This window comes from Lithobates pipiens, unplaced genomic scaffold (assembly GCF_037356315.1).
Source record: "Lithobates pipiens isolate NorthernLeopardFrog02 unplaced genomic scaffold, aLitPip1_a1.2 Scaffold_18, whole genome shotgun sequence".
Lineage (NCBI taxonomy): Eukaryota > Metazoa > Chordata > Amphibia > Anura > Ranidae > Lithobates > Lithobates pipiens.
This window is the reverse complement of record NW_027507758.1, coordinates 130,181,260-130,194,710: the sequence shown is the minus strand read 5'-3', so window position 1 is coordinate 130,194,710 and position 13,451 is coordinate 130,181,260. Positions and strand designations below refer to the sequence as shown.

At 44.3% G+C, this 13,451-nt stretch overlaps 1 protein-coding gene across 1 annotated transcript in view; it reads left to right on the top strand.

Annotated features, from left to right (window-relative positions):
- Window positions 1-4: 4 nt before the first annotated feature.
- Window positions 5-13,451, top strand: part of ANAPC1 (anaphase promoting complex subunit 1) — a 175,766-nt gene continuing 162,319 nt past the window's right edge. The window contains exons 1-2 of the mRNA XM_077486110.1: window positions 5-197; window positions 13,165-13,401. Of these exons, the coding sequence (XP_077342236.1) occupies window positions 13,189-13,401 (213 nt within the window). The 5' untranslated portion in view covers window positions 5-197; window positions 13,165-13,188. The remainder of the gene's footprint in view (window positions 198-13,164; window positions 13,402-13,451) is intronic.

Here is a 13,451-nt window from a genome sequence, read left to right as displayed (position 1 = left end):
GACCACATTGGTGGCTCTCCCGCGCAGTGTCTGACGGGAAGTCCCAAGATGGCCGCCTTCATTTGAACCGCTTTGACTTGATTTTCGGCCCGTCCAGCGCACTCCAGACTCGTGTCATCTCTCCTCAGGGTTCTGTATGAGGAAGCTGAGTCCACTGCAGCGCCGGGAGCACGGGCGGACGATTACTTTATAACCAGGTGTGTGCGGCCCGGCCGTGCTATTCATACACTCAGCTGGCAGGCAGGGACAGAGGGAGGCTGACTGTCATGTGAGGTCTCTGTGTATTCCTATTGCACCCACCATGCTACTCATTGTACAGTGATGACAGCCTGTGCTGAGGAGGCCGCAATAACACTGGCAGCCCCTTCATTGGCTCGCCATGAGTTTGTTTAAAGTAATTGTAAAGCTATATATAAAAATAAACAAACATGTCATACTTACCTGCTCTGTGTAATGGTATTGCACAGAGCAGAACCGATCCTTCTCCTCTGGTGCTCTCTTCTCCGAGTGTCCCCCTCAGCGAGCCGATTTCTACAGACGCAATTGTGCAGGCACGCTCTTGAAGTGCTTGTAAAGGCACAAGGTTTTTTTTTCTCTTTATGCATGAAGGTCAAAAACCTTTTGTGTACTTACCTGAGCCCCCTCTCAATCCAGCGATGTACACAAGAACCTTGGCTCTCTGGGGACTCACACTCCACACCTGATTGGCTCACTGATTGTGAAAAAAAAGCCAATCAGTAGACAGAGAGGGCAGGGCTGAGCCACGGCTCCATGTGTGAATGGACATGCAGAGCCGCAGCTCAGGAGCGTGTCTGCTTGGGTGCCTCCACAACAAGCTGCTTGCTGTGGGGACACCCGGCGGGGGGCCAGGAGCACCAGCGTGGCACCTGAAAAAATTAGGATCTGGGCTTCTCTGTGCAAAACCATGACACAGAGCAGGTAATTCTAATATGTTTGTTTATTTAACTACTTCAGATCCATGCTATAGCCGAATGACAGCTACAGCGCAGATCTGCTTTGCCGTGAGGGCATCAGTAGACGTCCTCCCCTTTGCAAGATGGCCACGCCCCCCCTGAAGGACACACTGTGATCACCTAAGTCTCATTGACAGATCAGCGTAAGGCGTCAATCCTCATCCCTTAACACGGGATCAGCTGTTAGCCAATGACAGCTGATCACGTAAACAGAAGATCGGTAATCATTTTTTTTTTTTTTGCTGACAGTGTGAGGAGAAAAAAAAAGCCGATCACCGGCCTCTGTTGAAGGGACATCGGTCCAGAGCAGGGAGAGGCAAAGCTTCATATGTGCCCACAAGTACCGCCTGCAAGTGCCATGAATCAGTGCCACCTATCAATGCCCACCAGTAGTGCCAATCAGTGCCCATCAATGCAGCCTATCAGTGCCCATCAGTGTAGCCTCATCAGCGTACATCAATGAAGGAGAAAAATTTTACTTGTTTGCAAAATTTATTAACAAAATATAAAACGGTTTTGAAAATAGTAAATGTATCAACACACCCAGTGGTACGCTGGATACAAGTTGGTAACAAAACGTGCCAAGTCCTAAAATTGAATAGTATAGAGAGAAATGGAAAGGGCTATGGACTTTATAGGCACAGTTACAGAAGTTAATAAAAAAAATAATTTTATTTACCTATCTAACAAAAAAATATATTAGACAACAACCTTAAAAGTTATAAACAGTCATAATAACCATCCAAAGATGTTACCGCTATTATAATATACTTAGTGATGAGGAAAAAAAACATCTCTTGAATATTTGATGATCCAAAAAGTAATATAAAGACAAAATTGCAGAACATCAAAGATGATTGAATGACGATACTATTCCCTATAAAACTGTCTCCTTCATGCCGGTGTACCATTTAGACCAGACTGTACAGATTGCAATTTCATTCCATGCCTTTATATACATATATATACTTCTGGTTTTGGTTTTGTATTTTCATATGAATGTGTTTTTTCTACTTGTCTTGTTAGCCAGTCATGATAAGCTCCGGAAGAAGCGTGAAGACACGCGAAACATGTCGAGCATAGTATCATTCAATCATCTTTGATGTTCCGCAATTTTGTCTTTATATTACTTTTTGGATATTTTTGGATATTACATCAAATATTCAAGAGATGTTTTTTCTTCATCACTAAGTATATTATAATAGCGGTAACATCTTTGGATGGTTATTATGACTGTTTATAACTTTTAAGGTTGTTGTCTAATATATTTTTTTGTTCTATATGTAAATAAAATTATTTTTTTATTAACTTCTGTAACTGTGCCTATAAAGTCCATTGCCCTTTCCATTTAAGTTTGGTTTAGTGGTTAAAATAAGTGTGAAATGCCAGACTCCGGTGGGTGTAACAAGATGTCCGCTTGCCGCCTTCTCACTGTATTCTTACTGTGGACAATTGCAAGGTGTAGCAAGATGGCAGCGTCGGAACGTCATTTTCATTACAAATTCTGACAGGTCGGCGAATCTGACGAAACACCAGAATTGATAACTGTCACGTTTGCTTGTGTCCTCAACCAAACTGTCAAACCAACAAATGGCTGGCGTCATAGCTGATCCCATGTGCAGCACCATGGCAGTTGCATATCAAACAGAAGCAGCTACCTTGGCCGTAAGTGCTCACACCATACGTACATTAAAGCTGATGGCATCTAAAGGGGAAATTGTGTAGATTTCACTTGCAGAGACATCAGTTTTCATGCACGTTGACCTCAGTTTTATGTACGTCAGTTATGTGCCCTATTCGCACCAATGTTGTTGTCATGTCAGTTTTTTTTCCCCCCATACACGTTGCAGATTGCTATGCAGAAAAAAATCTGCACAATGTGGTGTGAACAGGGCACATAGAAAACCAATGTTTTTGTTCTGCCCTGGCAGAACGTTTGCAGAAAAACTGACGTCTCTGCACCATGGTGTGAATGAGGCCTAAATGATAAGGAGGGTTTAATTTTGCTTTAAAGCTGTTAGCAGATCGGCTTCTACAAATTCATCAGTGCCTAAAAATAGAGACCAACTGAGCATGTGCAGAGCAGGGTGAGACAATGTATTACTGGATTTTAAACGGTACAGACACTTATTTTTTTTTTTATGTTTTTACATAGCTGTACCTGCAAAAGGGGCCAGCCTGAAGTGATCTAGCAGGACTAAACTTTAGGGTAAAAAAGCCTTCTGTCTCTAGAACCACTTTAACCTCTTGCTGCCCATGTAACGTACATGTGCGGCAGAAAATGGGGTAGGCTTTAATGCCCCCATGCTGCACATATGTGTCCATAGTCTCTAGTAATGATTGGGAGCAAGTAGCATATGCTCCTAATCATGTAACAGTCAATTGCAGTGGTTGGGCAGCCTGTCCCACCCCCAGGCGTAAAGACCCACTTAAATTGGAACTAAACCTACACTTTTAAAAACTATATGCAGGCAACTTTTTATTGCAGAAGAGAAAGTGTTGGTGTTTGTGCTTGCCTGCGCCTGTCAGAGATCGGTACTTGAATCTGTTAATGTCTGCACTGAGGTCAGAGTGTACACTGTGCACACCTTCCTTGGTGCGCTCCCTCCATCCCCAACCATTGAACTGGTTACACTAATGCAGACCATACATGGTTGAATTTCGAAAAAATTTTCTTTTCAAAATCAGAAAGTTGTTTTTTTTTTTTTTTTTTGTGATCCGATGGTACCACCATTGATTTTCGAAATTTGGCCGACCAAGCCTTCAATTTCAACGGATGTTGCAGAAATTTTTTTTCGTGGCCGGGAATCTTCTTTTCTCTCCGTAAATTTTCTTAGATCCGATTTTTGAAAGAAAATTCTTTCGAAATTCGAACCATGTATGGCTGGCATAACAGACACATGGGGGGAGATTTGCTAAAACTGGTGCAGCTGTGCATAGTAACCAATCATCTAACTTTAGCTTGTTCAAATAGGCTTTGATGATAAAGGCCCATCCATATACACAATCAGAAAACCGTACGAAAATGCTGCTTTCATTGCAATCGTATGATAATCTGATCATTACTACACAGCTTTTGAGATCCAATCATGACAATTTATCTGATATCAAATCAGACAAGCCTGAAAATTTTTCTTGTACAATACCAGATCGATTTTTGTTTATTTAGTACAGTTGTCGTCTGAAAATACAATACAACACATTACATCATTTACGAAAATTCTCGTACGACTGAATAAAAATTTGGTACTTTAGTAACCTTATTTTTGATATGAGACTAGCATGCAAAAAAAAAATAATAATAATAATTGGACGATCATTCATCCGATAATCTCATTGTGTGTACCAGGCATTAAACCTGGAAGCTGATTGGTTACTATTCACAGCTACACCAGTTTTGGCAATGGGGGGGGGGGGGGGGGTTTGTACAAGGAATGGGTGGATCCTGATGTGGAACTGAGAGACTAGTTCCCCATCAGGTCCTCTTTACTTTTGATTGACAGCGTATGACGGTGGGTAGATCCATAGCCGTTACTGAGTCTTAATAGCAGCTTTAAAAAATCTGCCCTGGAATGGCTGTAATCCCTGCACTTAGTGGAACTGTCAATAAGAGATAAGTCCACCAGATGGCATACACTTCCCTAGAAGTAAGCTGATGTAAACCAGCACATCTTGGTAGTTCCTGGAGTTCTTTAACCACTTGAGATCCGCGCTATAGCCAAATGACGGCTACAGCGCGGATCTCCTTTTCCGGGACTACGTCTATTGACGTCGTCCCGTGTACGAGCGGCCTGCGCGGCGCACTCCGTGATCGGCGAGTCCATGAGACTCGCCTGATCACCGATCCGTGCAAGGGGTCGATCCCGACCCCTTATCACGTGATCAGCTGTCAGCCAATGACAGCTGATCATGTGATATAACGGAGCCGGTAATCGCCTATTATTCAGCGCGAGGAGAAAAAAAAAAAGCCGATCACCGGCGGCCGTGATCGGGACATCAGTCCCGATCACGGCCAGCCCTGCTAGTGCCCACCTGCCCCCTGCCAGTGCCCACCTGCCCCCTGCAGTGCCACATGTATTAAAAGTAAGTGCCACCCAGCAGTGCCTACAGTGCCACCCAGCAGTGCCCACAATCTGCCTCAAAGGTGCTGCACCCCAGTGCCACATATCCGTGCCCATCAGTGCCATCTACCAGTGCCCAGCAGTGCCACCTATCAGATCCACCTATCAGTGCCCATCAGTCCCATCTATCAGTGGTACCTATCAGTGCCCATCCGTGCCACCCATCCGTGCCATCTTATCTGTGCCCATCTTTGCCCATCAGTGCCGCCTTATCTGTGCCTATTGGTGCCGCCTTAACTATGCCTATCAGTGCCCACCAATGCAGCCTATCAGTGCCCACCAATGCAGCCCATCAGTGCCCACCAGTGCAGCCTATCAGTGCCGCCTAATCAGCGCACTTCAATGAAGGAGAAAAATGACCCATTTGCAAAATTTTATAACAAACTATTAAACATGATTTTTTTTTTGCATCATTTTTTGTTTGTTTAGCAAAAAATAAAACTCCGAGCTGTAACTAAATACCACCAAAAGAAAGCTCTATTTGTGGGAAAAAAATGATAAAAATTTCATTTGGGTACAGTGTTGTATGCCCGCGCAATTGTCATTCAAAGTGCATCAGCGCTGAAAGCTGAAAATTGGTCTGGGACTGAGGGGGGTTTAAGTGCCCAGTAAGCAAGTGGTTAAATTTAGCTTACACCTCTGCAGTTACATTTAAGACCACACACACATTACATGTTTGTTTTCCCATTCACACAGCATATATAAAAAATAAAAAATTCTTAGGCTCGGTTCACACAGGGGCGACTTGTCCAGGCGTCTTCGCCGCCTGACAAGTCGCGCTCTGTTCTGTACTATGGAACCGTTCTAATAGGAGCGACTCAAGTCGCTCCGACTTAGAAAAAAGGTACCTGTACTACTTTTGCGGCGACTTGCATTGACTTCTATACAGAAGTCGTTTTGCAAGTCGCCGCTGATCGTGTGCAGGTCGCGGCGCTGCAAGTCGTGCCGCCCACTGTGTGAACCGAGCCTTAGTGTTCAAGTTTCGTTGGAGAAAGTTTATACATAGCGCACTATAGGCAGCTTGTATTATTCAGAATTACTTGCAATGTGCAGTAAGGCTGCTTTCACACTGGGGCGAGAGCAGCGTCGGCGGTAAAGCGCCGCTATTTTTAGCGGCGCTTTACCGTCGTTTTAGCGGCGGTGTGCGGGCGCTAGCGGGGTGGTTTTAACCCCCGCTAGCGGCCGAAAAGGGGTTAAACCCGCCCGCAAAGCGCCGCTGCAGCGGCGCTTTGCCGGCGGTATTGCCGCGGTGTCCCATTGATTTCAATGGGTAGCAGCGGTATAGGAGCGGTGAATACACCGCTCCTTCACCGCTGCAAAGATGCGGCTGGCAGGACTTTTTTCACCGTCCTGCCAGCGCATCGCTCCAGTGTGAAAGCCCTCCGGCTTTCACACTGGAGTTAAAGGGGCCGGTTTTTTTCAGGCGTTACACAGGCGCTATTTATAGCGCTGTAACGCCTGAATACCGCCCCAGTGTGAAAGCAGCCTTAGGGGGACAGCTGTTTGTACAGTTTGTTTAAAAAGTGCATTACAATACAATGTACCAGCCAAGCCTTGAAATCTTTAACCCTTTATCAGGACTAAGGATGAGCTCTGGCGGGTTTGCACACTCCACGTGCAGAGCCCGCCAGGAAGTCGGCGCAGCGCTAATCATAGGCAGTGAGACATTTCCCGATCTCTGCAGCCGTGCATTGGGGCAATGTCTGACTGCCTGTGATTAGCGCAGCGTTGCGCCAATTTCCTGGCAGGCTCTGCACGTGGAGTGTGCGAACACGCCGGAGCTCATCCCTAATCAGGACACAGTGGGAGTTATTTACTAAAGGCAAATCCACTTAGCACTACAAGTCCCGAGGGGGACATGCAAGGAAAATAAATAACAGCATTTTAGCTTAGCTTGGATTGGATAATTAAATCAGCAGAGCTTCCCCTCTTTTCAGATCTACCCCTCAGATTTACAATGACTGCACTTCCAAGTGCACTTTCAGTGCAATTTCAAGTGCACTTTGCACTTGTAGTGCAAAGTGGATTTGCCTTTTGTAAATAACCCCCAGTGTGTACGTCCAGACTTGTCAGGATAGTACAAACAGGGTTAATGGTGATAAAGCAACTCCACTCCCCACTCCCCTCTTTAAAGTGGTATTGAACACACATTTAAACTGCTTGCTGACACCTGTGCCCTTTAAGGGGTGGCGAGTAGAGACAGAAGGGGTTATTTTTAAAAGGCACTACAAGTATACTAAAAGTGCATTTGGAAGTGCAGTCGCTGTAGATCCGAGGGGCACATGCAAGGAAAATAGCATTTTAGCTTGCACATGATTGGATGATAAAATCAGCAGAGCTTCCCCTCATTTCAGATCTACCCCTCAGATTTACAGCGACTGCACTTGCAGTGCAAAGTGGAATTGCTTTTTCGTAAATAATACCCAGAGTTCCTTAAAGAGGGATTCCGCCCAAAAAAAAAAATATTAAAAGCCAGCAGCTATAAATACTACAGCTGCTGACTTTTAATAAATGGACACTCACTTGTCCCGGGTTCCAGCGATGCCGGCAGCTGAGGCCGATTGACCGCTCGGGCCTCGGCTGCTGCCGCCGCCATTCGAGGTGAGGGAATCAGGAAGTAAAGCGAATCGGCTTCACTTCCCGGTTCCCTACTGCGCATGCGCGAGCCGCGCCGCGCAATAGGAGATCTCCGCGCTGTCACTGGGACCCGTGTGTGTCCCAGCAGACAGCGCGGCACGGCAGGAAATGGCGTAGACTCCCGTGGGAGTCTATGCCCGGAAGTGGGTGAAAATACCTGACAGGTATCTCCACCCCCCTCCCCCCTGAAAGGTGTCAATTGTGACACCGGAGGGGGGGGGGGGGGGGTTCCGATCAGCGGAGGTTCCACTTTAGGGTGGAATCCCGCTTTAATATGTGACTACAGCTGCATGATCAGGAATGCCTTACATGAGGTCCCGATCATTCATGGTGACTAGTAGCTTTCAGTAAGGATAAGCTCAGGCATGTTCGCAACCCGCGCATGCAGAGCCTGCCAGGAAGTCGAAGCTGCACAGCGCTAATCACAGGCAGTAAGACATTTCTCGATCTCTGCAGCTGCGGATCAAGAAATGGCTCACTGCCTGTGATTAGTGCTGTGCAGTGCTGAATTCCCGGTGGGCTCTGCACATGTGGGTTGCGAACACGCCCAAGCTCATTCTTGGCTTTCAGGTACATCTTGGTCGGTGTGCTGTGAGCGTGCTCTGAGCACACAACAGTGAACCATGGATGAAGTATCAAACGTCCCAGTAATATTTTGCATTTAATCAACATCTTGCGTGTGCTGGCTGCATTTGGTTTCTTTTTTAACGCTTTTTTTCTCCTTTATTTTCACTTGGTGATCCGACCAGCAACACGCTTTCTGTCTTAAGGTGTCTTCACTCCACTAGAGGAGCAATGGAGACCCCTTTTAGACAACAACAATGTCGTTTTAGGGGGAGGGTAGTGTTTATACTAGCAGATTTAGATATACTTGACAAAGAAGTGATTGTAAAGTCTTGTGGTTTTTTTTTTTCCCCCCCATAAAAATAACTAACAATACTTACCTGCTCTGTTGCGGTGGAACTGCATAGAGCAGCCCGATCCTCTTCTTCTTGGGTCCCTCTTCTGTGATCTTGGGCCCTCCCTTCTGTTTATTTCCCCCACAGCAAGCAGCTTGCCGAGTCACAGCTCCCTGTGTCCATTCGGACATAAAGCCCAGACCCGGCCCTGCCCCCCCTCTCTCCCCCGATTGGCTAGCTGACTTTGACAGCAGCGGCAGCCAATGGTACTGCTGTCGTGTCTCTGCCAATCAGGGAGGGAGAATCTTAGGCGGCTGAGACACTCATGAACATCACTGGACAGAGAGGGACCTCAGGTAAGTAGTAGGAGGGCGGAGGGCTGAGAGCGGCTGCTGCACACAGAAGGCTTTTTATTTTAATGCAAAGAAAAAAACTTCTGCCTTTACAACCCCTTTAAAGCTGAACTCCAGCCAACACTTTTTAAGAAGTGTTAAGCAACTTTTTTTTTTTTTCTTTTGTGATAAAGGTTTTACATAAATGAATAAAAATTGATCATTGTAAGCACCCCTGTTGGTGTTCTTTGTCTTACACTCTAACTGCCACTTTTGCTAGACAGCTTGGTCTGTTAAAGGATGTTGAAAATAACAGAGGTACTGGCTGAATCTCCAGGTGAACATAAAGGCAGGAAAAAGCCTTTAGCCCTGGTTCACATTGATGTTACTTTGCAATTGTGCTACTTCCCGTGAAGTAGCATGATTTCAAAGTAGCAGGTCAGCACGATTCCAGGTGCTCCTTGAAAGATATCTGTCCAGCTTCATGAACAGATGTCTGTTGAAGTCGCACCTAAAATTTACAAAAGTAGTTCAGGAACTACTTTTGCAAATAGGTGAGGCGTCACAAAGTTGGCATTGCACTGATCAGAACGCTGCCATTGCCAGCAATAGGCTGAGACATGCCTTTTTTACCTGTCAAATCGTATGACGAATCGCTCCAATGTGGTCCAGGCTTACAAGGAAACTATATAGCCACCACATGTAAGAATTAGTAGGCTGAAATTTTATTTATTTTTTTTCAATACCACAATCCAACCCCACCCTACATATGTGTTGGCCATTTGCTAAGCGGTTAAACATTAACATCGACAGTGACAGGAGACTGAATGGGACCTGTGTTCTGTCCATCTACTATGAGTAACACAGACGGCAAAGGTGAAGTGACCAGGAGAAACTATTCAAATCCTCCTGCATGTGCATTGCTAATACTTGGCATGGTGGGAGATGAAGTCCTGCCTCAGGGTAATGGAGAAGAGAGGGTGAGCTAAGGGAAGCTGGAGGCTGCAGCACTGAGAAACTGCAAGTGTTTAATGGCATTGAAAAAAACAATAAACTATATACAGCGATCAGTATTTTATTGATTAAGGGTGGGATGTATTTATAATGATAAAAAAATAGTAATCTAAGGCCTTAGTGGGGGAGGGGCCAAACTGGGCTGTTTGTCTCTTAACATACACAGCTCTCCTCAGGATCACGCTTGCATAAGTGCCCCTATAGCTCCTCGGTGAAAAGGAGGAGCTGAGATCGGCGATAGGGAACCCAAGAAGAGGAGGTTTGGGCCACTGTGCAATACCATGCATAACATGTTTGTTAGTTTTCTTTTTAATTCGATTTTTTTTTTTTTGTATTAAACTAAGATTTACGTTCACTTTAAAGCGGAGTTCCGTCCTTTTATTTTTTTAATTACCTCCATGATTGTTACTGCTCGTTCATTTAAAATTGGCAATTGTTAACAGTGTCCCCTTTTGGTCATCTGGACTGTGGGCATGTGAAACCCGCTGGGTCTCTCTCTTCCGGGATTTCTCCCGATCTCCTGCATCTACAGGGTGAGGGAAGTGCGCCCTCCTGGCAACAACGCAAACAAGACTTCACTGACACTATACATTACCTATTTAAAGATGGCGCGGATCTACGCCTAGCATCGCATCATTTCCTGTTTTCGAATAACGCGATGTTAGCCGCAGGGGAAGCCAAATGACTCCTGGGATTGATGACACAGCAATCCCAGGAGCCGATACAGCTGCAGGAAATGACATACTGTGGCGAGGTAGGGTGAAGGTCAACAGGAAAACCAAGGAAAAGGTACCAAACAAAGAGAAATAAAAAATAAAAAAAAGAGGTGGGCTTTCTATTGAACCAGACCAAGTTGTATTTTTGCCTGGAACTTTGCCTCAACTCAGAAAAGAACCTTCTGTGCATTGCTCATTTGAAACAAACTGAAGTGAGGAGGAAAAGGAGAGGTTTGAGAACTCAGAGGGCCGCACGAGGAGGCAGAAAAACACAGTAAGAATTTCATGACACAAAAAAGAAGGCCACAGATTTAAACATGGAGGTGCCTCTATAAACACAGTTAATACTTATCTGCCCAGCTACTACCTGTTCCACTGATATTCAATCTCTATTGCAATTGCCTAAAGGATCTTCTGCATATAAAACACTTCTTCTAAATATACTGCAGCTAATACAAGTCATAAATAAATAAAAAATAAATCACACATTAAAGCAATGCTTTTTCAAGTCTAGGGTAAATCAAAAGGAACCTTCCCTACACAATAAAAAACATATCTTGGCTGCAGTTAGGCCCCTTTTACGGTGATCGGCATTCCGATCACCTACCTACCTCCGGCTTTGATCAGAGGATCTGAACAGATAGCGGAGTCCGTTTACTGCCGGCTGCTCATACAGCAGAGTTATAAACTATGTCTAATTTTCTAAGCAGTTAAAAATATTGGGAAAGCCATTGGAAAAAAAAAAACCCTATGGAGGAGGAATTTATTAAAACTGGAGCAGTCAGATTCTGGAGCAGCTGTGCATGGCAACCAGTCAGCTTCTGCTTTTAATTCTCAAAGCTTAACGCAACAAGATGAAGATAGCAGCTGATTGGCTGAAATGTACAGCTGCTTCAAGATTCTCTGTTCCAGTTTTGATCAATTCCCCCTGGGACTTTTCAAATTCTACATTTTTAAGGTAAGAAAATGATACCATTTCTAATTGTATTATAGCAATAAAAAAGCATAGTAGAAGACCACAGCCAACACAAATAGCAGTGACTATCCTATACTACATAAACAACCCCCATCTATACCCTCAATAACATACTGAACATTTCCCAATTCAAAAGATCTGCTTCATCAGGAAATATGGAGCAAATATTTATACAACATACAATACTTCAAAATAATAGACCCATGCTGCATTCAGGAAAAAGAAGTATGGGACATACAGAGGGATCCTGGACCTCCAATACCAGCAAAGGAGTCTGGAGGAGACAGGACCCTTTTTTTATATTGCGGACTGGGGCCGCCCCTGAGGTGTGTGACCCAGCTTCATTAAGAGCCCATCACACTCCTGTTATGCGAATTGGATTCAGAAAAAGTCGCATATGTGAGAATGGAGCCTAAATGTAGCATGGTTTCTGGAGGAGAAAGAAGGAAGCTCATATGCAGGTCCAGTGGACCCCCCACCCCAACCAAAATGGGGTGCACATTCCTAGGCTGCATTGTGAATTTTTACATTAATTACTTACAGACTCTGGATGCCAAGGATCCCTGGTTCTAGAGATTAAGGATACTTTTATATCCCCTACTAGCTTCATCTGAATGGGAATACAGCGTGGGTCCACTACTTGGTTGATGTATTGTTTTTATGTGTACTGTATTTCCTGATGAAGCAGACCTTTTGAGCTGGGAAACGCGTTAGGTGTTGTCCCCATCCCACTGCAAGAATCAGTTTCAGCTTAATAGAAAGAATTCTTATGTACAGAATTGTAAAGATTTGAAAACTTGCTGATTAGCAGGCTTGTTGAGGGTATGTGTCGGGGTTTTTATGTATTATATAAAAGTTGCTGCTGTTTGTGTATTCTATGGATCTCGTCCAAGCCTTTTTATATACTTTTATATTGATGTCAAATAAAATTCATTCTTTTATGGATTGTTGTATCATGTTCTTACCTTAAATATAGCACCTACAAATGTAAACCTGAAGATTATTTAAGGATTATAGGTATTCACTGAGTAGACAGCTTTGGCACCAGCCTTTGTTAGGTGTAGTGGTCAGCGGCAAATATAAAATTGGTGGACAAGTTTGAGGTCACACCATGCACACGGTATACTTCTTTATTAACCAATCAAGTAACAATTACACAGCTGATGGTATCTTATATAGTTTTGTTGACTAAGTACCTATAGGCTCCAGAAAGAAGTGTGAAATGCAGGTAGAAACAGATCAGGCAACTGTCATTTCTGGTTTGTGGGAGCTTTTTACTCCTCGGGAGAGATGGGAAATGCACTAGTTTTTTTTTTCTTTACACTGCTACATTTGTTTTTTTACTCTCTTAATGGATTAGACAATCATTTTATCTTTTTACTTAGAAAAAAATAAATAAAATCTGTTTAATTGAGAATTTCTTGAAATTTCCTTTTATGTGTGTCAGTTGACGGCTTTGGTTTAAGGATTTTCATCTAAACTTGATCTTTTCCAGAAATAATGTGGATATTTGGAACCCATGTCGAACATCTATGAAGAGAGGCAGACAATGATTGCAGCAGGGGATTTGCAGGAGTTTGTTCCTTTTGGTCGTGAACAAAGCAAGCACCACCCCAATGCATTGAATCTCCAGCTCCGGCAGCTTCAGCCAGCCTCTGAGCTCTGGTCCTCTGATGGGGCTGCGGGCTTGGTGGGATCGCTTCGAGAGGTGACCATCCATGAGAAACACAAGGTAAGTTAGAAATTATATATCCAAGAACTTCGTGGTCTGGTCTACGCTTC